Source organism: Sceloporus occidentalis, unplaced genomic scaffold (genome assembly GCF_023333645.1).
Source record: "Sceloporus occidentalis isolate IW3139 unplaced genomic scaffold, rSceOcc1.0.p SCAF_13, whole genome shotgun sequence".
NCBI classification, from domain to species: Eukaryota; Metazoa; Chordata; class Lepidosauria; order Squamata; family Phrynosomatidae; genus Sceloporus; species Sceloporus occidentalis.
The window spans coordinates 15,903,210-15,928,508 of record NW_028316993.1 but is presented as its reverse complement, the minus strand read 5'-3'; the positions used below and the strand labels follow the sequence as shown (position 1 = coordinate 15,928,508).

The window sequence follows — 25,299 nt, the reverse complement described above, 5'->3', positions numbered from 1 at the left end:
CAGGCCTGCTTTTCCAAAAGGGACTTCTTCCCATGTTCTTCTTTTAGCACTGGAGCAAAACTGAGGAATACTCCTGTGCAGTCACATCCTAAACACTAGGGTTTTTTGGAAGACAAATGCTGTTTCTTCCTCTTGCCAAACTGGCCAGGGATATTTGGAGTGTGCTGGAGGAATGCAGAGAGACTCAAGAGAGACCCAAGGACCGTTGCTTTTGGAGCGTACATTCTTGTGGTCTAATTATCTCATCAGAAGTGGCGCTTGACTCAGCGAGCATCTTTAAACGAAGCCCGGCTCGGTTCCAAAAACCTGCAGGGGGCAAGGGAGAGTGTGGTGGGGTGGGACGAGATGAGATGAGGGACCAGCCGGTGGGAGGGTTTACAAATCATAATCATAAAACTTCCTGCAGTTGTCAGGAGGACGTGAGCCAGAGATCGGAGAAAGTAATTGTTGGGGCTTTCGTACGTGCAGAAAAAGAGATATTTTTTGCAACCTTTGATCCCAGTCTGAGAGCTGTCTGGACACTCATATTGGCAGAAGCTGTGCAGCAGATAACACTGTGGGGCTGAAACTAGAGTGTTTTCTCTAAGGAAGGAGTGTAATATGGGTGGCTGGTGGGCATCTCTCTTCATCCTTCTGTGGGCAGTGATGGATCCAGGGACTTTGGGGCTGGGACCCCACACCAAGGGGAAGGACCCTGCAGAACGGTCCCAGCATCGGGTGCAACGCGGCGCCTGCACCTACACATTCCTGCTCCCAGAGGCTGGAGACTGTGACTCCTTGGTTGCTGAGTACCAGGTTTCCAACTCACTGCAGAGAGATGCTCCACCTGCGGCTGAGGCCAAGTGGCCGGTCAAGAGGCTTCAGCAGCTGGAAGACATCATGGAGAACAATACCCAGTGGCTGCAGAAGGTAAGGTAAAAGGGTGGGTTTGTCTCAGGAAGGGGACTTTCAATGCTCTTGGTTCAGTGCTTGAGCACCAAACCAGGAGCACTCAGAGTAGTCCCTGCAGATAAATGTACCACTAGGAGAGTACACTCCTGATTCCACTGGGGAAAGTACATGTGTAACCAAAATGTATAGAGAGATCTTGTAGCACTTTTTAGACTAATGGAAAGAAAGAAGGTAGCAGCATGAGCTTTCGTAGACTTAAGTCTACTCCTCAGATGCATGGGACTGGACTGAACTGGAGCGTGGCTTTGGCACGCCTTCCAGCCTCTTAGGACTCATGCATCATTTAAACAGCATACCTCCAAAGTGACCCGAAGCAGCTTTATTTTGGCCTGTCTGTTCTGCCCCTAAGATAAGAGATTAATGTGTGTAACCTTTGGTAAAAACAATATTTTTAAAAAAGGGACGGGGAGGGACAAATTTTGCTGTCAAAAAGAAAGAAAGAGTGAAAGGGAAAATAACATTTAGTAGGAGCAGTTCATCGCTTTCATGGCAGTAGGGCTAGCGAATTCAGCCTGAGTTTTGGTATAAACTTTAAGAAAGGTCCTGAACTCTCTCCCCAAAATAAATTCAGCACCTTGAACAGCTTTTATAAAATTGTGATTAAAACCCAACACAGATTCACAACTCTCTGACACAAAAGTCATTGCTGATCATGGGAAACTGGCAAAGCAATATTGGAAGGCATGGCTTTTACACTGTAGTAATGAGCAGGGATAATTAATTAGTTTTGAAACTATAATGTATGTTGTGAATGAATTAGAAAGTAACTTCACAAGCTCTGCAACCTGCATTTATGCATCACCTTTCTTCCATCACACAGCTCAAGGTTCCCCAAAGAAATTCACTGCTCTGACAGTCTAAGCACTGCCCTGTTTGGCTTTGGCAAAGATGCAATATGAAGTGACTACTGCCCAGGGTCTGGGATGTCCTGTGCAAGTCATTGGCTGGGGATCTGTAGAGAGACCCAGCCAGTGGGAACGTTGGCATGGGTGGGAAGGAGCTGGACAAGAACATGAATTATACATTTGTGTGTGACGTGAACATGCACCTAGACAAGGCTTGTGATCTCGCAGAGTGGCTAAGAAACTGAGGCTGCATCTACACTGCAGAATTAATACAGTTTGACACTCTCTTTAAATGCTATAGCTCCATCCTATGGAATTTGTAATTTCATCAGGTTTTTGGCCTTGCCAAAGAATGCTGTTGCCTGGCCAAACTACAAATTCCAGGATTCCGTAGGATGGCACCATGGCAGTTACAGCGGTATCAAACTGCATTATTTCTACAGTGTAGATGCACACTTAGCCACAGCTCAGAAACTCTGCTGTTTGGAACATTGCTTCAACCAGGAACGCATGAAGAAGCACTTGAACCTATTTATTGATTTATTTCATTTCTATGCTGCCTTTCTCCTGGAATGAGCTATAACTTGACAACAGAATAGAAATACAGTTAACAATCAGCACATTAAAACAATAGCTTATGAAGAGAATGCATCTGAAGAAGTAGACTGAAGTCTATGAAAAGCTCATGTTGCCAACTTCTTTCTTTCAGTTAATAGCTTATATAATAGCTTGCAAACAGTCTAAAACCATTTAAAGGGATACAAAAGTTAGTTGTTGCTGTTTTTGTCATTGTTTCACAGACGTTAAGTGTTTTATTCTAAAAACTCAATAGAATTTAATTAGGAAAAAAATAAAGTGTGCACACATACACATACATATATATGAGGGGTCCCTGCGAGCAGTTACTTAGTGAAAGTCCGCTTAAGCAAAAATGTCTTTGCATCTTGGTAGAAAGAGAGCAGGGATCGAATCAGCCTAGCTTTTAGTAGAAGGGAGTTCCAAAGAGTAAGAACAACCACTGAGAAGGCTTTCTCCCTTGTCCTTACCCAACACAAAACAAGCCACTTTCTCCTCTGCAATATGGGGAATGCCAATAAAGATTCTTCTTACACAGCTTTATGCTAAGGATTATGGCAAGACCATCTACGGAGAGCTTTTTGGACGTGCAGTGATTTACTGCTCTGTGTTTCACCTTGTCTTGTGAATTCTTGAAGTAGATTGTGCCTTTGGATCAACTTTGCACCTAAGGCCCTATAAATCAGGGGCAGGAATCATGCATCCTTCCAGAAGTTGTTGGACTGCAGTTCTTCACCATTGGCGATGCAGACAAGGCCTGATGGGACACTCAGTCCGTCATCTGGAGGGCTACGCGACTCCGACCCCTGCTATAAATAGACAGCCAAGTCTTTTGTTTAAAGCGTTTAGTTGGAGTAAATTAGCTCCACTCCCCAGGCTGCATCTTTGGCCAGGGCTGAAGAGCAGGCGGGAAGAGACTTCTGATTCCTGACTTTGCTATTGCAATTTTTTCCCCCTATGAATCATCAGCATCTTATAATGTATGGCTTTCTTATATCAGCTAGGGGAGAAAGTATGTGAAGCAAGAGTAGGGGCTGGCAAGCATTTGACCCTTGAGGACCACATGCTTTATTTTGGGCCACATATCATTTCATTTATGACGGCAAATAGCCAGCATATTGGGCCACATATCAGCAACGAACGTGGTTGGGATAGCCTTCTACCTACTCTACTTTTTTATCATCTTCTCTCTTTCTTTCACATGCACATAAAGGCTGCTGCCACACTGCAAAATGAACGCAGTTTGAGACTGCTTTCGCTATCATGGCTCCATCCTACGGAGCTCAGGGATGTGTGGTTTGTGGTGGCACTAGACCTCTCTGAGTGAGAAGGCTACATATCTCACAAAACTACAAATCCCAGCATTCCGTGGCATTGAGCCATGGCAGTTAAAGCGGTGTCAAACTGCATCAATTCTGCACTGCAGATGCAGCCAGAGAGAGAAAGAGAGAGCGAATTAGAAATGTACTAGAATCCCCATACTTTCCAGAATACTGCAGTAGATAGAGAGACTAGTCCAAAAAGATATAGACGCTAGTCCAGAAAGGGTAAATATTTTGAAACTCTGCATAAAGCATAGGTAATATGCCTGTTTTGGGGGCCCTCAGTCCCCACAGAATAGTCTAAGATCCCCTTTTCTATCCAGAAAGAAATAAAGAGGTGGGTGGCTTACCTCTTTTATCTCCCAAAAGTCTCCAGGGACAGCAATTCACCTTTTACAATATGTTGTAACCTTCCCCTTTATTTTTTAACATTAAAGCAAATATATTTTTGCAAAACCATAGGTGAAATCCTGGCCACATTCAAATTCTGGTTAATATTTTTTAAACACTGTGCAGCCTTTGAAAGGTGCTAGGCCAAAAAGATTGGGACTGGATCCACCAGCCTTAAAGCATCGTCCCTGGCTCTACACTCCTGCATGCCCATGCGCTCTCCTCCAAACTGGTGTTAAAGACATTTGTTATGTGTGTTTTACAATACGACCCTATGGCACTTTATTCAGGAGTCAATCTCGGTGCATTTATGAGGATAATATTGCCAGGATTCCCATTTTTGCATTGCGTTGTGCACAACTGGGAGCTTTAGAAAAAAGGTCACTAACTGGCCAGAGATCAAGTGTCTTGACCAGAATTTCTTCCTCCTGGCCAGCTTCCAGAAGAGAAAAATGTAAACACAAGATGCTGAGGGTGGTGGGAAGAACAAGAATCTTCTTTTTCCAGATCTCTGCAGAAATTGGAAACAAACAAACAAACAAAAAAAGGCACAGATTTTTGTGGGTTTTTGGGGCTATGTGGCTACGTTCTTGAAGAGTTTATTCCTGACGTTTCGGCAGCATCTGTGGCTGGCATCTTCAGAGAATGCTGGCATGGAAGCAGGGACGTAGCCAGGATTTTAGGAAGGGGGGGTCCAGACTAAGTGCCACCATTATAATGGGCTTGGGTGTGGCAGCACAGCAGCACACACCATTCATTTTTCTAATGGGGGGGGGTTCCGGACCCCACGATCCCCCCCCCCCTTGGCTACATCCCTGATGGAAGGGAGAAAGCCCTCCACATCCTCAGAGGCACTCTTTGCACCACATTTTGCTTTAGCTCTGCTTTCTGTCAAAAAGAGAGGCACTCTGGAGTGCTCAAAAGACTTCCCTCCATTCTGGATTTTAAAATTTTATTTTAAAGGTAAAATTATGTTAACACAATGTGAAGTTGAAGGCTTTCATGGCCGGCATCCGTAGTTTTTTATGGGTTTTTCGGACTATGAGGCCTTGTTCTAGAAGAGGTTATTCCTGACGTTTTGCCACAGCTGAAATGTCAAGAATAAACTCTTCTAGAACATGGCCACATAGCCTGAAAAACTCGCAAAAAACTATGTTAAGACACACTGCATTCAGGTATTTTCATTTCCTAGATGAGAAAATGTGCTGTGCACATCCCAGAGGAATTCCCTTTGAGCTTTCAGAGGTTTTGTTTTTCTATATGCAACCCCATATAGAAATCATGTCAACCCTCTCTTCTTCAGGCTACACTATGCTTCCTAAGTCACTCCTCACAGGGCAAGGTTTTCGGACCTTTCACTGAGAGAATGTGACTTGCCCAGGGTCACTCAGAGGGTTTAAATGTCCAGGCCAGGATTTGAAACCCAGTTCCAGAATCTTAGGACGTTATCAGACAAGGGAAATTGGAAGTATAATCCAATGGCAATCCAAACACAATCATAGGGTTTAACGTTATTGCGTGATAGACTACCACACACAATTTCGGGCAATGGGAAGTCAGTCCAAACGCAATCCTGGGGTTTCACGTTATTGCGTGACAGGTGATCACACGCAAATTCGGGCAATGGCATACTATTTTCGGGCAATGGGAAGTCAGTTTGAACGCAATTCGAATTCATGTAAATTCGCTGAACTAGCGAATTCACGTGAATGCGTTCTGGACCCACTTTCTTTTCATTCGAAATTAAGAGAAATTCCTCCCGTGTGATAAACTCCTTAGTCCAATGCTCAAACCACTACATCACACTGACCCTTAGACTATGGTTACCTCTGCAGAGCTGGCTAATCTTTACAAATCAAATTGGTGTTAAAGATATGACAGACCAGGGTTTGTTCATCAGTTGGCAACCCTAATCTGAGACAGTGGCAGATGTGACTCAAGAGTAAACAGTATGATGACCACAGTGACTTTTCTGCTTCTAACCTCAGTCAACTTTCGTAACAGTTCAGACTGGGCAGTTCCCCCCACAATGAATATGCTTGTTTCTCTCTGTCATTCTCCAAGTATGCCAGTTCTTTTTTGGGTTCTCTTGTTCTTAAAATAACAGTACCACCATCTTATCAGTTTATGCACATGAAGGATACTGGCAGGAAGGTGTCTGAGAAAGAGGATGGTATTTTTAGGGATACAGTGTGCATATAATTCTTCCCCTGGTTTAGCCTTTTAATATACATTTTTAGAAAACGTTGGGCATTTTAATTTAATGTAAATGCATGGTGAAAATACTATACAGTGGTGGTTGTCAACCTGTTCTGGACATCAAGACTACTGAATGCATAAGGTATGCATATGGAACGCATGGAAGAGAATTGTGTCTCAATAAAGTATTCCCCTCAAAGTGACCACAAGATGAATCCATGGCCTGTTACAGACAGCCAAAATAAAGCTGCTTCGAGTCACAGTGGAGGTATGGTGTTTCAATGATGCAAGAGTCCAGAAGCCACACCAAAGCCATGCTCCAGTCCTTAGGGCTGGAGCGTGGCTTTGGTGCGATTTCTGGACTCTTAGGACACATGCATCATTGAAACACCATACCTCCACTGTGACTCGAAGCAGCTTTATTTTGGCTGTCTGTAACAGGCCCATGAGAGTTAAAGTGGAATTATGTTGCTATACTTGTATAGTGCAAAAGTCCCCACCCCAGTTTGGGATCTAAAGCTGGGTTGAAAGGAAAATAGCCAAACATTATTTCAAATATAAATGACATTAAACTATCCATAAAAATAAAACCAGTTCAAAAACACACACTTTGGTTTTTTAGCTTTCTTCCACACTAGTTGTTTAGCTGAAATTGCCATCCTTTTTTCAGCTATCATTCATAGTAAATCCAGAGGACCAGTTGCATCTTAGTGCTTTCTCTGTTGTCTTCCTGACTTTTTTCAGATCTGATCTGTCCCTATTTTTTCCCTCTTAAAATCCAGTTGCAAAAACCTATTCAGATTTTTCAAGGCTACAGTGTCTTTAATTCGAACATTCCTCCAATAGCCTTTGGAAACTATTGTGTCTTTAATTGAAACCTTCTTCCTCTTAATATCTGCCTCTCATTGCTTCCTCCTCAGCTTTATTTTGTAATCTATACTAAAAACTTGTTTATCTGTTTGCCCGGTATGTTATACATATCTGTAAACCACCCAGAAAACACATTTTGGATTTCTGTTCTTATTTTTTTTACTCTAAAATTATGAACTGATGTTGGCCCGATGTAATGTTTAGATGTAGGTTGACTTCCCCAAAATGTTAATACAAGTTCAGGATGAACCGTAAAACTTCAACTTTTTCTGCAAAGCTGCTGATTTAGGTCCATTTTGCACAGATAATTTTAAGCATTTTGGGAAACGTTAAGGTTTTACCAACGAAACTTTTGAAACTTTTGTTTCTTTCACATTTTAAGCAATGCATTGGTGTGGGAAACATTCAGCTTCTAATGCTGTACCAGACAGGGAACCATTAAAGGCAAGAATTGCAGGGAGGAAACACCGAATTAAAGCTGGAGGAGATGCTTTACCAAACAGGGGTTTCTTTTGTAAAGTTTATTTGGGAATGGTTTGTTTGGTCATGGGATTGGACAATACATTTATTTGATTTCAGCTAACTGCAGCTAAATGATGCTTCAGCAGAACTGGAAGACCTTAGTATGGAAGCCGCTGTATTGATATATGTGTTCAGTGGAAGAAGAGTAACAAAAAAGAAGTACTATAATGCTTCCCTGCCTAGTATTATGCTTAGTTGCCATGAGGAACCAGGCAAGTGGCTATTTAGATGCCAGCGGTAACATTTAGGTCAGGCCAGGATATGCAATTTAGTTGAATGACTTCTACCAGTAAGATAAGAAAGACCCTAAATCTGGAGTATTATTGTTAAAAGGCCTCATTCAGATCCAGAGCCTAAATTCAGTTCCATAGGAGCAAGCCCTGGTGAACTAAATGGGACTTGCCTATGTGTGGGCTTGCATAGGAATATGCTGCTAGACGGTCAGCCTGGGACCATAGAGGTCTACTGTCTTGCAGCCATTTTGTGAAATGGTGGGTACCACGGGTCTCCCATTTCCCGGCTCTCATCTAGCCTTTCAACAAAGCCTAGTAGTGTCTTATAATGTCTGATGATGAGAACAGCTTAAGAGCCTGACCAAGATGGAGCAAGCAGAGACTGTTTCGAGGAATGTGCTTGGCATGCCTTCCAACATTTGAGAGAGGCAAACTAGGGCAGGCATGGCCAAGCAACATTAGCATGTAGTCAAGATGACAAACGTTGAAGGGAAACACTCAGGCTAGGAAAGGCTGTAGAAGTTTGCTTTTGCCTGAGCCTACTGGGAAGGGCAAGACCCTGTTACCTCCTTTCCTCTTCTTCCACTGAGTTTATTCAGTACAAACTGCTTTTGCCCATTTGAACTCAGTTTGTTGCAATTGATGTAAGCTGAGGACAAAGGGGGAAAGTAGGAGAAGGAAAGAGAAAGTGGGACATTCTAAAAGCAGCTTTAAAAGTGGGATGAGAGAGGATTAATTGGGACTGTCCATTCCTAGTCCGGCTATGAAACCCATTAGGTGATCTTGGGCAAGTCACACACTCTCAACCTCAGGAGAAGGCAATAAGCAAACCTCCTCTGCACAATTCCGACCAAGAAAATCTCATGATAGACTTGCCTTGGGGTTGCCATAAATTGGAAACGACTTGAAGGCACACAACAACAACAACAACAAAATGACAAAATAGGACAGTTGACGGGTATGACATGGTTTCTAGGGCAGGGGTAGAATCCAGTTTTATCCTTCAGAAATCTTCAGACATCTTTGGCACCAGCTAGGCCTAGTGAGATGTAGCTCTCCCTAATGTCCAATCCAATGTTTATTTTACATATGTATTACAAACGTATGTACCATGTTTTCGGTCCAACGGATGGTACCCAAAGGAGTTTTCCATCATAACAAAACCGATACCCATCATAAAATGCTACACAACCTAAAAAAAATGTACCTTAGAAGCAGAAACATCTCAGGAGCCAACCAAAAGATGTCAGCAAACAAAGGAGAAAATTCTAGTTGAAAGCAACTTACTCCAGCTGCCGTGAGCAAGTGTGGAATGCTGTCTGAAAGAGCCGCGTTTTGACAAGATGCTGGCAAACAGCAGCACAGATGTGGCCAGACAACATGTCTAAGAGTCAACATTGAAGTGAAAAGCACAGTAAGGAAGGTGGGCCCTGTAGAGCTGCCTCCTTTACAGTCCTGGCGTTTTCCAAAGGTGAGAAATGGGACACCTCACCTCCATGGCCAATCTAAGGGAAGTACATAGGAGAAGAGGTCCTTTCCAAAGCATGCCGGCCTCAGGCAACATCCACTTTATGGAGGTCATCACAGCTAGGAATGGACAAATCAACCTATTTCTGGTCTCTTTCATTTTGCACGTATTCCGTCATGAGTCAGTTTCATCCAATTTCCACATCTGGTTGCACTTGTAAACACATATTGATATTAATTTTTTGCAGGCATTTCCCTATAATATAAGCATTTCTGAAGGTAATCTCCCACAATTTACACACTTTTGCAGAGTTTGGGGAAATTACTTTTGGGCTACAATTCCTCGAATCGCCCAGCCAGCATCGTAAAAGCCTATTCTGGCTATTTTGGTGCTTGCCTCCTGCATTTTGAGGTCAATCTCAAAGCTAACAAAAGGTTAGTATAGATATGCCACATATCCTCCAATTGTCCTGATTTGGCAGCAACAGTCCCAATTAACCCACTACCATCCCACTTTTTCAGCTGCATTTAAAATGCCTCATCCTCCCACTTCCCCCTTGTCTTCAGCTTACTTCAATTGCTGCAAATTGATTCAAAGAAGTCATTCCCACTTACAAAAAAAAGCGGTTTGTGATCCAAATCGATGGATCAGTTTGACAGCAGAGCGTGGTTCCCACTACATTTGCCCCAATCGCATTTTTTCTCTGTAAAATAACCCACTTGTGGTTCACATTCACAAATGAATCGGTTCAAAATGGACCTGCTCTAGCCGGCTGAAGGGCAAATTTAAATCGATTCCAATCCACATCTGGTTCACACTTGTGCAGAATCGATTTATCCAAAAAGACGCGGAAACATCAGTGTCAAAAAGGCGCGGGTTAAATGGGTCTAGTGTGTGGGCCCCCTCGCTGAATTTCTTCAGTGATTCAGTTTAAGTGGGAACCAGGGTCATTTGAACCGAATTGTGATCCGCTTTGAAAGGTAGTGGGAATGAGGCCAAAGTGTAATAAGAGTAGCTTGCATTCATCCCAGCAGGAGGAGCAGACAGAAACTTGCCCTTCCCAGTAGTCTCAGGCAAAAGCAAACTGCTGCAGCCTCTTCTAGCTTGTGAATTCTTCCCCATTTATAATCATTGCCATCTTGACTACACACAGATGTTACTTGGCCACATGAGCCTCAGTTTTCATTTGGGAAATGTTGGAGGGTATGGTACCAGAACATAAAGAAGCTAATCCATAAGGCTGCAAAGGGTTCTTCAAGGCTATCTAAACTAGCTGAATGGGCAAGTGACAAAATGGCCACGCTGGCCAATGTAAGCATAATGTAACGTACATGCAGGAAGTTCAGAGACCAGGGTTTTGCATAACTTGTCCAAATATTGTGTCTAATTCTAGGTTCTGTATCATTAAAAGAAGTGGCAAAGCTACCAGTCATGAAGCAAATGGATTATTTTCTGTATGAGGAAAAGGACTGATTCAATTGTAGGCTGGATTCTAAATTCTAGAACATGACAGAGACTGTGGCTGCATCCGCACTGCAGAATTAATACAGTTTGGCACTGCTTTAACTAACTTGGCTCGGTGCTATGGAATTCTGGGAACTGTAGTTTGTTGTGGCACCAGTGATCTCTGAGAGAGAAGGCTAAACATCTCACAAATTCCAGAATTCCACAGTATTGAGCCATGAGATTTAATATGGTGTCAAACTGCATTAATTCTGTTAGATGCAGCTTAACAGGATTGTGCATGGTATGAAGAGAGAGAACGAGAAATGTATTATGACAAGATCTCTAGCAAAAAAACCTGGCGGGACCATTTTGTTTGTGCATTTGCTGGCCAAATTGTCTGCTTAAATTAGAGAGGGAAATGTGTACATGGGGAAAGTATGTGCAGTGCTGAAAACACAAACAGACCCTCCGTTACATGGAAGGAGAAGGCTTTTTTTTTAAAGCAGCATGACAACTGAGAAAAATGAGCCAACGGAGATTGTTTTCATGTGCATAAGCTGAGAGTGTTGTGCCCGCACAAGACAGTGCTCTGTGCCCCACTTTTGGTTTGGAAGAAAGGAACAGAGGGCAGGAGTTGTTGTTTTTCCATGATCAAGAACATAGTTGCTAGTTGCGGTAATATCCTTGTAAAACAATGGTTAATATTTGCAGCGTATCAAATGCAATGTGAATATAACTGGGAGGATTATCACCATACGTTAGAATATGCACATTATTGTTATGTATTGCAGCCAAATACAGTCTCTAGTCCTTTATTCCATATCACAACAGGAGGTGGGAAGCTTTGGAAACGGACAACATTTTATCATGGGAATTGCAGCCAAAGCAAACTCTGGCCACTCTGGGGAATACATAGTGGCTACCATGGTTCCTCATCCCTTCCCTTCCCCAATCATCTCCCCAAGGCTGAATCTACATTGCAGAATTAATGCAGTTTGACACTACTTTAACTGCCATGGACTTCTGGGATTTGTACTTGGATGACATATTTAGCCCTCTTTCTCAGATAGCTCTGGTGCCACAACAAACTACAAATTCCAGGGTGCCCCAGGATGGCACCATGACAGTTAAAGCAGTGTCAAACTGCATTAATTCTGCAGAGTGTGGCAACAACCTATAACGGCTGTTCAAAGGAAGGCCCAATTGGAGTCCATGAGTCAATCCACACTGTGCTTCTTGTAGCAGTTTGATCCTACTTTAACTGTCATGGCTACATCCTACAGAATCCTATAATTTGTCGTCTGGTGGTGGTTTCTGGTGGTGCTTTCTGGAATTCTCATTCAGAGAGCTCTAGTGCTACAATTCAAGAGACTGTATGTTCCCAAACTACGCATGCCATGGCAGTTACAGCCGGATCAGTGCTATAACTGGCAGTGTAGATACACCAATCCGTGGTGTAGTGGCTTGAGCATTGGATTGTGACTCTGGAGACCATGGAAACCCACTGGGTGACCTTGAGCAAGTCACACTCAGTTTATCATATGAAGGAGACTGGGAGTTTATCCTGTGAATATCCTGGAAAAATTGCGCAATTGCATGAAACGATTTCACACGACATCTCACAAAACTCACCATTAAAGTGGTCACAAAGAAACATTAATGAGCATCTTTTTACTTTCAGGATTTCAGCGACAGCGCATTTCCGATATCAATTGCGTGCCACAATCATTTGCGCAATTACCACTTTCGCTTTATTTGTGGGATGCTTTAAATGCGCTTCAATCTCTCTTTAATGCCAAAATTAGCCCATAGTGTGATAAATTCCTCATTCAGCCGCAGAGGATAGCCTTGGCAAACCCCCTCTGAAGAAACTTGCCAAGAAAACCCTGTGATAGGTTTGTCTTAGGGCTGCCATAAGCTGGAAATGACCTGAAGGTAAACATCACACACATCTAAAGGCACATTCAAGTGTACTAGAGAGTTAGGGTTAGACCATTCTTCTAACTGCTCCTTGTAACTTGTGATAAACCTTCCTTATAACTACAGTTTGTTTTTTTTACTCTCTCTCTCTCTCTTTCTCAATGTCAATGTGTCTTATGAAAAGCTGGAGGGCTACATTCAGGAGAACGTGAGAATGGAGATCTCCGACAGCCATTTTAGTGTTGTGCAGAACCACACAGCAGCCATGCTGGAAATTGGTACCAACCTTCTGAACCAAACTGCAGAGCAGACCCGCAAGCTCACTGATGTAGAGATGCAGGTGAGCATGGTTGCTTTGTGAAGAGGGAGGGTGAAAAGAGGCATCATGCCATTTCCGTATTTCAGACAAGACTTGAAAACTTTACTTACAAGTATGATTCCCTGGTTGGCCATGGAAATCATTGGGTGACCTTGGGCAAGACACATGCTCTTAGCATCAGGGGAAGGCAATGGCAAATCTCTGAACAAATCTTGCCAAGAAAACCCCATGACAGGGTTGCCTTAGGGTTGCCATATGTCAGAAATGACTTGAAGGCACACAACAGCAACAGCATTTCTTCCCAACTGATCACAGTGGTTTCTTGGCCGGGATCAATTTACTTTTCTGTTGTCCACGGACCTCCTATTTCTTCTTGCCCCCAACCAACCAGGTTCTCAACCAAACCTCACGGCTGGAAATCCAAGTACTGGAAAACTCCCTCTCTACCAACAAACTGGAGAAACAGCTTCTGTTGCAGACTCACGAGATCAACAGACTCCACGAAAGGAACAGGTTAGGACTGATTTTAAACTCCTTTTTAAATTTGAAAACTTATCTTTCTGGAGCGAAAATGTGTGTGGATCTTTCTGTAACCGAAACAGCATCACCCATGCAAAAGAAGCTGTGTTAACATTAGTTTGTTAGTATTGTATTAAAATATAACCAAAGCTACAGTTGCAGGTGGTTATCTGGTCAGAAGAGCAAAGGATGAGGCAATATATCCATATAAATATCTTGGCTGGAATCCTATCGGTGACAGAGGTGAATATAACTGGTGGTTATGTGCATATGTGTTTTATTTTGGATAATGTACAAGGAGCTATCCACTAGTCCCCTTGTACACCATCTAAAACCACTACTTTGGCCATCCATTAGCCAGAGAGAAGAAGAGCCTGACTCCGTGACCAAGAAGTTGCCCATGGCAGCTGAAGGAAAGAGAAACAAGGGCAGGGTACAGACCACCAGAAAGAGGCGTCTCCCCAGCGCCTCTCTTTGCTCCGCAGGAGCACTGCAGCAACCAAATTGCACGGCACTGCTGTGGAGCAAAAAAGGAGCACCCGGAAGCGGCTCCTTTTTGTGGCGACGCTGCAACGCCGCAAAGCGCCAGAGCCGGTGCGGTGACGTCGCAGCTGTGCCACCCCGACTGGAAGCGGTGCAGCTGCAACATCACCATTACGCGCCCTGTTTGGTGGATGCGCCACAGCTGCGTCACCCTCGTCACATGTGAGGGTTGCCAGGCATGTGGGCGCTCCACCCACCAGGCTTGTCGCACGTGACAAGAGTGCCGCAAAGGCCCATCTGTTCCGGGCCAAGGTTATTTTTCTTTCCCTTTCCCAACATGGCCTTCTTCTTGGTTGTCCAAGTCGCTTCCCCACTCCTTCTCAGTCTGAGACCGGCCATAGCTTGACATTTGCCAGGGGAGAGAGAGGTGCAGAACTATGTTTGCCAAGCATTACTTTCTGCATGCGCAATGCAGGATATTGGTCCTTCATTTGTATTTAATGAAAGACTACGATCAACCTCCTGTATCTGTGGATTTTGCATCCACGGATTCAACCATCCACGGCTTGAAAATATATAACAACAACAAATTCCAAAAAACAAACCTTGATTTTGCCATTTTATACATGGGACAGCCTTTTACTACTCCATTGTATATTATAGAATGGGACTTGAGCATCCATAGATTTTGGTATCGATGGGGCAGAGGGAGTTAGATGTAGATACCAAGGGCCTACTGCATCTGTTACTTAACACAACTGTGCTTATTGCCTAATTGCTAAATTGTTGTAGCAGAGTTCTATTTATTTATTTTATTTGGAGGATACCTGGAGTTGGAGCTCATGGACTAAAAAAACAGCCTTAAACAGGCATATACATTGGATAAAGAAATGTAGATCCAGTATGGATCCTGGTAGTAGCAACAATGTCCTTAGCAAGAGTGTGAGTTCAAGGTGAGATTGCCACAAGATGTTGTTAGCAGTTGGTTTAAGGACAATGGGATCACCGCTTGGTCCTTTAATATCTCTGGCCCCAAGTTGTTAGTCATTCTTTCTCCTTTCTTTTCTTCAGCTTCCTTGAGAAGAAGGTCCTGGCTCTGGAAGGGAAGCGTGAGGAGGAACTTCATGGCCTTAGATCTGAGAAGCTGGAAATGCAAAAGTTGCTTTCCAAGCAGGCGGACTTTGTTGGGCACCTGGAGCAGCGTCTGGGCATGGCCCTCCTGAACAACACCGCCCTACAGAAACAGCAGACCTCACTGGCAGAGACGGTGAAGCAACTGATAGGCTTGGTGTCCCAGTGCAACCGTACGTAAGCTTTCTCAGCTGGAGTTAGTGTTGCCAGTTTAGGATCATCTCAGATCCTAAGGCTTCTAGGCCAAAACCTGAGATATAGAGATTGTCCCTGGTGATGTCATTACAAATTTTGTATTAAGTGCCAACCACTGTTGCTCCAAGATTGCCATTCAAAAACCACAGAGTGCGCATACTTTCCTGTTGAAAATTAAGGCAGATTTTTTGCTAAATGAGCCACTCCCAGATCAAGACGAAAGGAGGGGATTACTTCTTCTCACTTTTTCAGGGTGACAGGATTAGGAAGCTTTAATGTATTTTATTTGCTTCAAAGAAAAGGTGGGAGCAGAGCAGAGCAGAGGGTGAGTCCTTGTGCCACAACAGCTTTCCAGGGAAGGAGGAAGTTAAGTAAATACAAGGACTCGCTAGAGCAGTGGTTCTCAACCTTCCTATTAATACAGTTCTTCATGTTGCGGTGACCCGCAACCATAAATTTGCGGTGTCTCAATTCCTAAGGCCATCGAAAATATGTGTTTTCCGATGGACTTACGCAACTAAGCCTGAAAGAAGGAGACTCCGCCCTCCACAACTGCCATCTGCCGGCCTGAGAGGGAGTTCGCCAGGCGAGTTCAGCTCCATCAGGACTAAGCCTGAAGGAAGGAGACTCCGCTCTCCACAACTGCCATCATCTGCCGGCCTGAGAGGGAGTTCGCCAAGCAAGTCCAGCTCCATCAGGACTAGCCTGGAAGAAGGAAGAGCCCTCCCTCCAATCCATCTGCCTTGGTCCAGGCCATAGAGGGAGAGAAGAACCACTGGACCTCATCCCCTTTCCCTCCATCATTCCCTTCTCCTTTTGTTTTGTGTCTTTTAAATTGTAAGCCTGAGGGCAGGGAACTGTCTGATTAAAAATAATATTGTAAGCCGCCCTGAGAGCCATTAGGGCTGAAGGGCGGGATATAAATACCTAAATAAATAAATAAACCCTGTGAAAGGGTCCTGCAACCCCCAAAGGAGTCGCGACCCACAGGTTGAGAATCGCTGCTCTAGAGAGTGTTTGCAAGTTGCAACAACAAATGAATGCAGCTTTGAAAATTGTATCTGTCTCCAAGCTGAGCTGGAGATTTGCACAAAGCCATTTCCTCTTGCCTGAAGCTGATCTTATTTATAGAACATGCACCCTCATCTCTCAGCTGAGCTATGATGAGCTATGAAAACTGAACACTCACTGTTACCACCCTGAGATCTGGCAAACCTAGTGGTCATGATGATGGTGGCAGCTTCTTCTGACCCTCCAAATGTTGATGGATTTCAACTCCTATCTGCCTTAGCCAGCAGGGTCTATGATGTAGGTCGATGGGTATCCAACAACACCTAGAGCAGTGCTCTTTAAGCTCTGCGTTGTGAGGGACTGGCAATCCCACACCACCACATGCCGTGGCCTAGCACCATATTTGTGCCCATTGGCTACAACTATTTTTCTTTTCTTTTCTTTTCTTTTCTTTTCTTTTCTTTTCTTTTCTTTTCTTTTCTGGGAACTCTCCAAGGTGCAGCGGATGATGGCATCACAGTTCCATGGGTCACCACTGAGATAGAAGGGGACAAATTGTCCTCTCTTGCCCTTTTGTTTTTGCCAAGCGGCGATGGCAATTCAACCCTGGCCCAAAGAGAAGGCATTTTAATCTGAGTCCCCCAGGCAATGCCTGATTTACTGCAAGGCAGAACTAGGAAACTAACTTTTTAAAAGTATCCCCCCCCCCCCCCGGTACTAATTATATTCTTTCTCAATTAATTATTTGTCTTTGTATACTGTGATCTTTAAAAAGTAACTCATGGCATCACTGTGTTGCTTGGTACTTTAAAAAAAGAACAGCCTTCTAGAGTTCGTAAGAGAAAGCCATAAACCTTCGAAAAATCCCCATAAAAATAGTCTAATCATGTATGGATGTCATCAATATTGGTTGAGTTCTACTCCGACAGAGGAGCACAATATCTTAGAGAGGGGCTTGGTTTAACCCTCCAAAAATGCAACCCCTTTTTTGTCTGACCCTTGCAGAAATTTCTCTTGCCCACTTAGAAGAGCAGAGGACGTTCAAGGATTGTGCTGCTGCCTACAAACTGGGATTCGCCAAAAGCGGAGTCTATACCATAAGGTTCCCCAATACCACAGCTACTGCTAAAGTGAGTCTGAGCGCCAATGGCATTTATTATTCTGAATGAATAGAAAGTGAACCTCTGATATGCAGGGTGCCTGCCCTGCAGATGGAGTGTCTTTGGTCCATGGAGGTCTATGGAAAGCCCCTCCTACTTCCCAGATCTCCCTACTCTAAGCCTTGTAGCTATCCAGAAGGGAATTCCTATTATTATTGATCACTGATCAGAAATAATGAAGATTCTCTTACAGGATCGGTTTTGCTTCTCCTTTCCCCACATGATTCCTGGAGGCAATTCACACCTGGAGGCAATTCAAACTATTACATCCTTTTCAGCATTTCATGAAAAAAACCTTCAAGTCATCTCTTGATTTATCCCAATCCCATAAACTGGAATATGCTGCTTCAGAGTATGGTGGAGTCTCCTTCTTTGGAGGTTTTTAAACAACGGCTGAATGGCCATCTGTGAGAAGGGCTTTCATTGTGTATTCCTGCATGGCAGAATAGGGCTGGATTGCATAATCCTGGAGTCCGTGCCACTCTATAATTCTAAATCAGAAGAAAACTAGTCCTTGGAAGGGCAGCTATAGACATGATCCTGAAGTGTAAAGAAATATCATTGAATACTAAGGGATGCCCATGCCATTATATTTCCAGTTTCTATGTATGGTTGTGAAAGCTGAACAGTGAAGAAAGCGGATAGGAAGAGAATGAACTCATTTGAAGTGTGGTGCTGGGGAAGAGTTATATGGATACCATGGACTCCTAAAAAGACATACATATGGGTCCCAGGGCAAATGAACCCTAGAAGCCAAGATGACTAAACTGAGACTGTTGTACTTTGGCCATATCACGAGAAGACATGACTCTTTAGAAAAGATGCTAATATTCTGGAAGGTGGAAGACATAGAGGAAGAATATATTCCAGATGGATAGAGTCAATCAGGGAAGCCATGGCCCTGAGCCTGTGACTTGGAGGTCTTTCATTCATAGGGCCACCATAAGTTGAAGTCAACTTGACTGCAATCCACAGTATCCATAGGCCTCTTCTCCAGTACATTTAAAATCAGTTGATTTTCTTCCTTTCAATTTTCTTCATTGTCCAGCTTTCCATACAGAGAAATGGAAAATACGAGGGCATCGACAATCCTAACTTTAGTATTCAGTGATATATCTTGACACTTCAGGATCTTGTCTAGTTCCTTCATAGTTGCCTTTCCAAGTCCTAGTCATCTTGGCTGCAGTCTCCATTCTGATGAATGACTGACCAAGATATGGAAAATCTTGAACTGTTTTGATGTCTTCGTTGCATATTATTTTTTCCCAGCCAAGGGTTCTGATGTTGGTGGAAGTAAATCTGCTTGTGAGAAAAACACTCAAGAGGGAAAGCTTTCAGGGACAGAAGGCACAGATTATTCACCCTGTTCTGAATGTGGGCTGTTCTTTGTTGTAAAACACCAAGAGAATTGTCTCTGTTTTATTAACATGCTGCAATCTTGCCAGGTACTTTGTGACATGGAAACCAGTGGAGGAGGCTGGACGGTGATCCAACACCGGAAGGATGGGTCTGTGGATTTCCAGCGCACCTGGAAGGAATACAAACAGGTGAGTAGGATGCAGACACCAACCAAGATAAATATATTGTTATCTCCTTTCACTTGGTTATAAAAACATCCCATGAAAGCTATTTGGAGGCAAAGTTTGCATCCGGGTTCGGTGGGGGGGGGGAGATGGACTACAATTCTAGTGCTGTACCATTTTATACTTTTTGCGGATGAAAACTGGGACTTATGTGGCCAATGAACATCAAAATGTGATCAAGATAGCAAAAGGTATTAATGTGGAAGAACATAGAAGCTAGGAGAACCTGCAGCAGTTTGCTTCTGCCAGAATCTACTGCAAGGGACAAGATTCTGCCCCTTCCTCTCCTCTCCCCTGTTGAATTAATCGAATTCAAACTTCTTTTGCACTTTTTTATTATTAATATTTTTATTTAACTTCATACAAAATCACATAACAAAAAACCCCCATACATAACAAACACAAACATGAAAACACATCTTTGACAATTATTACCGCGTAAAATACCTACCCGACATGAACGTAAGCATCTATAAACACGCCGTGCTAAACATGGTTATCTTATCTATGAAGATATTATCAAACTCCTTTTGAATTTGAACTCATTTTGCAGCAACTGAAATATGCTGAAGACCAAGGGGGAAAGTATGAGGAGGGAGAAACTGGTGTGTGTGTGTTTTAAATATATGTTTAAAAATATTTTTAGTAACAAAAACAAACACAAATGCATTATAAATGTGTGTGTGTGTGTATCTCACCACTATATAACAAAAACAGACAGACATTACAAATTAACATTTAAAAAAATGAGACAACAGAGGATTAACCAGGATTGTCTGTGCCAAATTAGGAGAGTCGGAGATTATGGGCCTCGACAGACCAGCAGTTTATGCCGGCTTGTGTGCGCAGTAGGGCTGTGGTAGGGTTGAGCGTTCATATGCTCCAAGCCCTTCTTTCTCCACTGGGGTGCCATTATAGCACGCGCCCGTCCAGATGGCGTGCACCATGATGCCATCCCTCGTGCGCAGTGCCCAAACAGCACTGTGCACAAGGGGCATCATAATGCCACACCACAGTGCTTGTGACATCCCTTCTATGGCGCGAAAAGGAGCCCCAATGTGTGGTTGCTGCGGCCTGCTTCTCGGGCAAGAAGAGGTGGCTGGCTGCTGCCAATCTGTACAGTTCCTGAGTTTCTGTTCGGTCATTTTTCTTTTCAAGCTCAGAGATGAACCATGGAATGCTGCTGTCACACTTTTCCTCCCACACCTGTAAGTGTGAATCTTGGCACCAGCATTCAGGCCATGGAAGAGGGATATCTTTGATTTGGCTCACACGGTGGAGATGAATCTGCATCTGGACTGCACCACTTTGGACGGCGGGTGGTGGCTCCTGTTGTCGAAAGCTTCCACTTGAAAAATTATCCACATTTACAAAGTTAGATATCAGGGACAAGCAGGAGTTCAGAAGCCTTCTTACTGACACACTGGCTTTGTATATGCAGGGACCTTTTGTACGGAGGAAAATCTAGTCCTTTGAGAGATTGAGGCTGCATCTTCACTGTAGAAATAATGGAGTTTGACCCCACTTTAGCTGTTATGGCTTCATCCTGTGGAACCCTGTGATTTGTAGCTTGATGAGATATTCAACCTGGTCTGTCAGAAAGCAATAGCAATAGCAGCTTCATTTATATACCACTTCATACTCCCTAAGCAGTCTCTGGTCCCTTGTTGTTGTTGTTGTTGTTGTTGTTGTTGTTGTTGCGTGCCTTCAAGTCGTTTCTGACTTATGGCGACCATAAAGCAAATTTATCATGGAGCTTTCTTGGCAAGTTTCTTCAGAGAGGGTTTGCCATTGCATTCCACTGAGGCTGAGAGAGTGTGACTTGACATGACATGACTAAGACATGATTTGAACTCTGGCCTCCAGAGTCACAATCCGATGCTCAAAACACTGCACTACACTGGCTCTCTGAATGGCTTTCCAACCACATTTTATCTATCCTAATTCTCACCAAATTACAAATTTTAGGATTCCATAGGATAGAGCTGTGACAATTGAAGTGGAGTCAAACTGCATTAATTCTGCAGTGTGGCAGCAACCCAAGACCCACTTAAAATTCAGACAGGTATAGCTTAGATGCTAGTTTAGCACTTTGAAGTGAGCCAAGACCCATTCAAATGTGTCCAGGTTGCCAGTGGTCCCTAGCTCTGTAACCTCGATTTACTGTATTGTTATTTCAGCCCATTATTTTTGCCAGACATTGGGGCAATAGCAGAAGGATTTTGTCCCTTCTCTGTGGGAGCCAACGGGATTGTTAGGTCCACTGTGATGTTTGCCTTTTTTCATGGTGTGTAAGCAGCTTGATCTCCCATCATTTATTTATTTATTTGGAGTATTTTTACACTGTTCGACAGTGGAACACACTTCCTTGGAGAGTGGTGGAGTCTCCCTCCTTGAAGGACTTTAAACAGAGGCTGGATGGCTATCTGTGGGGGATGCTTTGACTGAGAGTTCCTGCATGACGGGTTGGACTGGATGACCCTTGTGGTCTCTTCCAACTCTATGATTCTGTGATTTTATTATGTGTTATGGTTTACTAATACATATTGTACTGAGATTGCGTTAATATTGCCCTTTGTTTCTGTTCACATTTGTGTACCTTTGCAGGGCTTTGGGTCCCCACCTGGAGAATATTGGCTGGGCAATGACTTCATCCACTTGCTCACCACACAAGGTTCCTATTCCCTTCGTATCAAACTCCAAGACTGGGAAAACAATGAGGCGTATGCCCTGTATGACCACTTCCAAGTAGGCCCTGAGGAGCATAACTACCGGTGAGCCTTCCTAAAAGGAATGTGTGTGGTTGTCTCTTTGTCCAGGCAGAGCTAGCAATAATATTTATAACTACAATAACATCCCAAATCCACAAAACAGTGTTATCTTTAGTTGGCCAGACAAAATGCACAAAATGCACATGCAAGCTTTTGAAGCTCCTCTGGCTTCTTCATCTGGCAACAGTGTTAAGAATCATACGGGAGAAAAAAATATATAAAATGATGATGTTAGTTACAGGTTTGCATTTTCTCAAGGTGTTGTCGGTATTGTTCTTTGAAGGGATATCTATGCAAGCGGGTCCTTCTTCCTTCTAGCCATGTGGCACTAGGAGCATGCCAAAATCCAGGAGATAAAACTTAAATTGTATTTGCAATGCAAAAGTATATATTTATATTTACAGACTGTTTATTAATGAGCAAACCACTTTCCCGTCTTTGGATAGACCCCCAACAAAGGAGTTCTTCATTTAGCTACTTCTCATCCACATATTTTATTCTTATATCCTCCAAAGCCAACTATACAGTGGGTCCTTGTTATCTGCTGAGGTTTGGCCCCAGTACCCTTGTAGATCCCAGAAAATCCATGGATGCTCAAGTTTCTTTATATACAATGGCATAGTAGTAAAATGGTGTCCCTTATATAAAATGACAAAATCAAGGTTTGATTTTCGGGGTTTGCTTGGTTTTTTAAAAATATTTTCAAGCTGTGGATGGATGAATCCATCGAAGCCAAATGCATGGATACGAAGGTCTAACTGTACTTGATTTCAAAGTTCAGATAGGGTTGCCAGAGTTAAAACCAGAGAGGGCTCTTTTCCCTTTAATAGTTGGATAGAAGAGGGAATTTTGGCAAGTGTTGCTTGTTACCTGGTTGGGTGACAAGCAACACCGATTGAAATGCTCTCTTCTACACAGCGATTCAAGGCACAGGAACCCACTCCAGTTTTCACTCTGGCAATTCCAGTATCAGAGGAGAAGTAGTTGATGCAGTTGAGGATTATAATGGCATTGCGCTCTCCTTCTGTAGGCTTTATGTGAGGCGATACAGTGGCACAGCTGGACGTACAAGCAGCCTGAGTCCGTTGGGAACAGAATTCAGCACTAAGGATGTTGACAATGACCGCTGTGCATGCAAGTGTGCGCAGATGGCAGGTGGCGGTAAGGAGGAGAAAGGGGAGAGTGGGGTGGTCACCCCACCATTTTTCAACTCACCGCAAATTTGGGTGGCCCAAAGATTGAGCAAACTATATGTTTGTGCTTCCATAAGGTGCCAAGATGGAGGGCTGTCTTGGTGCTCATACATGATGCGCTCCGAACTCCATGAGGATAGGGTTGGGGGCTTCAGTGCAAGAGATGAGGAATCTGTGGCCTTCCATGTGTTGTTAGACTGCAGTTTCCATCATCCTTCAACCTGGGCTAGGACTGATGAGACTGATGAGAGCTGCAGGCTACCAACATCAGGAGGGTCAGAGGTTCTGCAGCCTTTCTCTAATGAATAACATGAATATAGAGGTGTGCAAATCGAAGGTGAACTCTGACTGATCTTGAGCAAAGCGGTTTATATGTAGGATATATGGCAAGAAACAGCTTTAGAGTTGGGAGCCAATATACAGCTGTCCTTTAACAAGCTTACCATGTACAAAATTACCATGGCTTCCTCATTAATAACCTTTGCCATCTTGTCCACAATCCAATGTTGCTTGGCTGCATGCGTCCCAGTTTTCATGTGCAATCTTGGAGGCTATCCACGTTGTCATATTGTCCACCTAAGTCCCACTCCTAGTCAAGACAAAAGTAGACTTGGCGCCAGCAAGCACAACACAGAGCAAATTATGGCGAAGAGTATCTACCAATTTTTTGTGGGTTTTTCAGGCAATGTGACCATGTTCTGGAAGAGTTTGTTCCTGATTTTTCACCAGCATTTGTGGCATCTTTGGTATCTTTCTCTGAAGATGTCAGCCACAGGAACAAACTCTTCTAGAACATGATCACATAGCCTGAAAAACCCACAAAAACTATGGATGCCGACCATGAAAGCCTTCCATTTCACAATATCAGCTTATTCTGAATCGGGGAAATTTGGGGGGCAATTTGTGAGAAGAGGTATTTAAAAGCTTTAATGTGCTGAATACCTTTAAGCCTAAATGTTTCTCTTTCCCTCTTCTCCCCACTCCATCCCCTTGACTCTCCAGGTTGGTGGTTTGATGCTTGTGGACCCTCGAACCTGAATGGCATTTACTACCCACCCACCCCTGCCCTGATCAGATACAATGGCATGAAGTGGCACTACTGGAAAGGACCCAGCCACAGCCTCAAGATGGCCAGCATGATGATCCGACCTGTGGATTTCAGAGAGGACTAAGGGAACATACCATAGGTGGCCAAAAGGATGGGATGGATAGATTGGGATGGATAGACACATTGTGAGAGGCGCCACCAAGGCCCAACGCAAAGGACTGGGGCTCCCTCCAGATGTGTGCAAACTCTCAGTGGAGGACGCTTGGTATACTAGGAGCATCACTAAACATATCCAGGGGCAGCCATGTTGGCCATGTAGTAAAGTACAATAATGTCCCAAACCCACAAAACAGCAACCATTCAAAGTTTTGCTGATGAAGCTCTAGTGAAGCTTCAAAAATTTGCAGCATGGATTTTTTTGCATTTGCTTGGCCCAATAAACTTATCACTGTTTTGTGGATTTGGGATGTTATCGTACTTATGAACACCACCGTAGTTCATATTGGTTACTACAAGGTACTGTTATCACAAGGGGCAGTTGCCACATATTAAGCTCAAGATATCTCTCAGGTCTTCCTTTACTCTATGCAGTTTTGATTGCATGGTATATACTATGAGGTCCACAACATCATAACTCTTTAAAGATAAACTATAATGCTCCAGATGCTTCACTCTTTCCTTCTTGGGAAAGAATCCCAACTCCTTGATCATTTTCAATAGCTTTCTCTCTCTTTTGCACCAGCTGTGCAAAATCGTTTGGCAAATAGATAACTACAATGGTCCAAATACAGCCATACCTCAGGTTTACATCAAGCTTTTACAATACTAAGCCATTCTGAGACAATTCCATAATAATTCTATGTAAATAAATGCCTGGGAAAATGCAGATAAGCTTAACATTTATTGGGTAATAACATTCTGGCCTCTGCCTTCACTAGTATCTGTTGCAGATTTAAAGGCAAACATGTGAGCCAAGGTTTCACCACCATAATAAAAGCCTGAATAACTTATTGCAGCTCAAGATATCTTAATTTAAATACCTACATCCTTGCAAACCTGTAAGTCTTTCTAGTAGAAAAATCACCTAGACATACTGGGCCATGAGAGACAAGAGAGAACATCTGGTCATTAGAGTCTTAAACTG

General features: G+C 43.4%; 1 protein-coding gene across 1 annotated transcript; it reads left to right on the top strand.

Annotated features, from left to right (window-relative positions):
• Positions 1-465: 465 nt before the first annotated feature.
• LOC149305071 (angiopoietin-2-like) lies at positions 466-25,165 on the top strand. Its single transcript, XM_089478117.1, has 9 exons — positions 466-909; positions 12,927-13,082; positions 13,453-13,574; positions 15,135-15,367; positions 17,406-17,530; positions 19,006-19,107; positions 21,751-21,917; positions 22,945-23,075; positions 24,110-25,165. Exons 1-9 carry the CDS (start codon positions 601-603, stop codon positions 24,277-24,279), a joined length of 1,515 nt encoding a protein of 504 aa, XP_089334243.1. The 5' UTR covers positions 466-600; the 3' UTR covers positions 24,280-25,165.
• Positions 25,166-25,299: the final 134 nt, after the last annotated feature.

Bases quoted from the DNA above. Each gene is read 5' to 3' on its own strand.
- LOC149305071 (XM_089478117.1), top strand. From the start codon at position 601: ATGGGTGGCTGGTGGGCATCTCTCTTCATCCTTCTGTGGGCAGTGATG. The intron at 13,083-13,452 runs GTGAGCATGGTT...CCAACCAACCAG, and splicing joins TCACTGATGTAGAGATGCAG to GTTCTCAACCAAACCTCACG. The intron at 23,076-24,109 runs GTAAGGAGGAGA...TTGACTCTCCAG, and splicing joins TGCGCAGATGGCAGGTGGCG to GTTGGTGGTTTGATGCTTGT.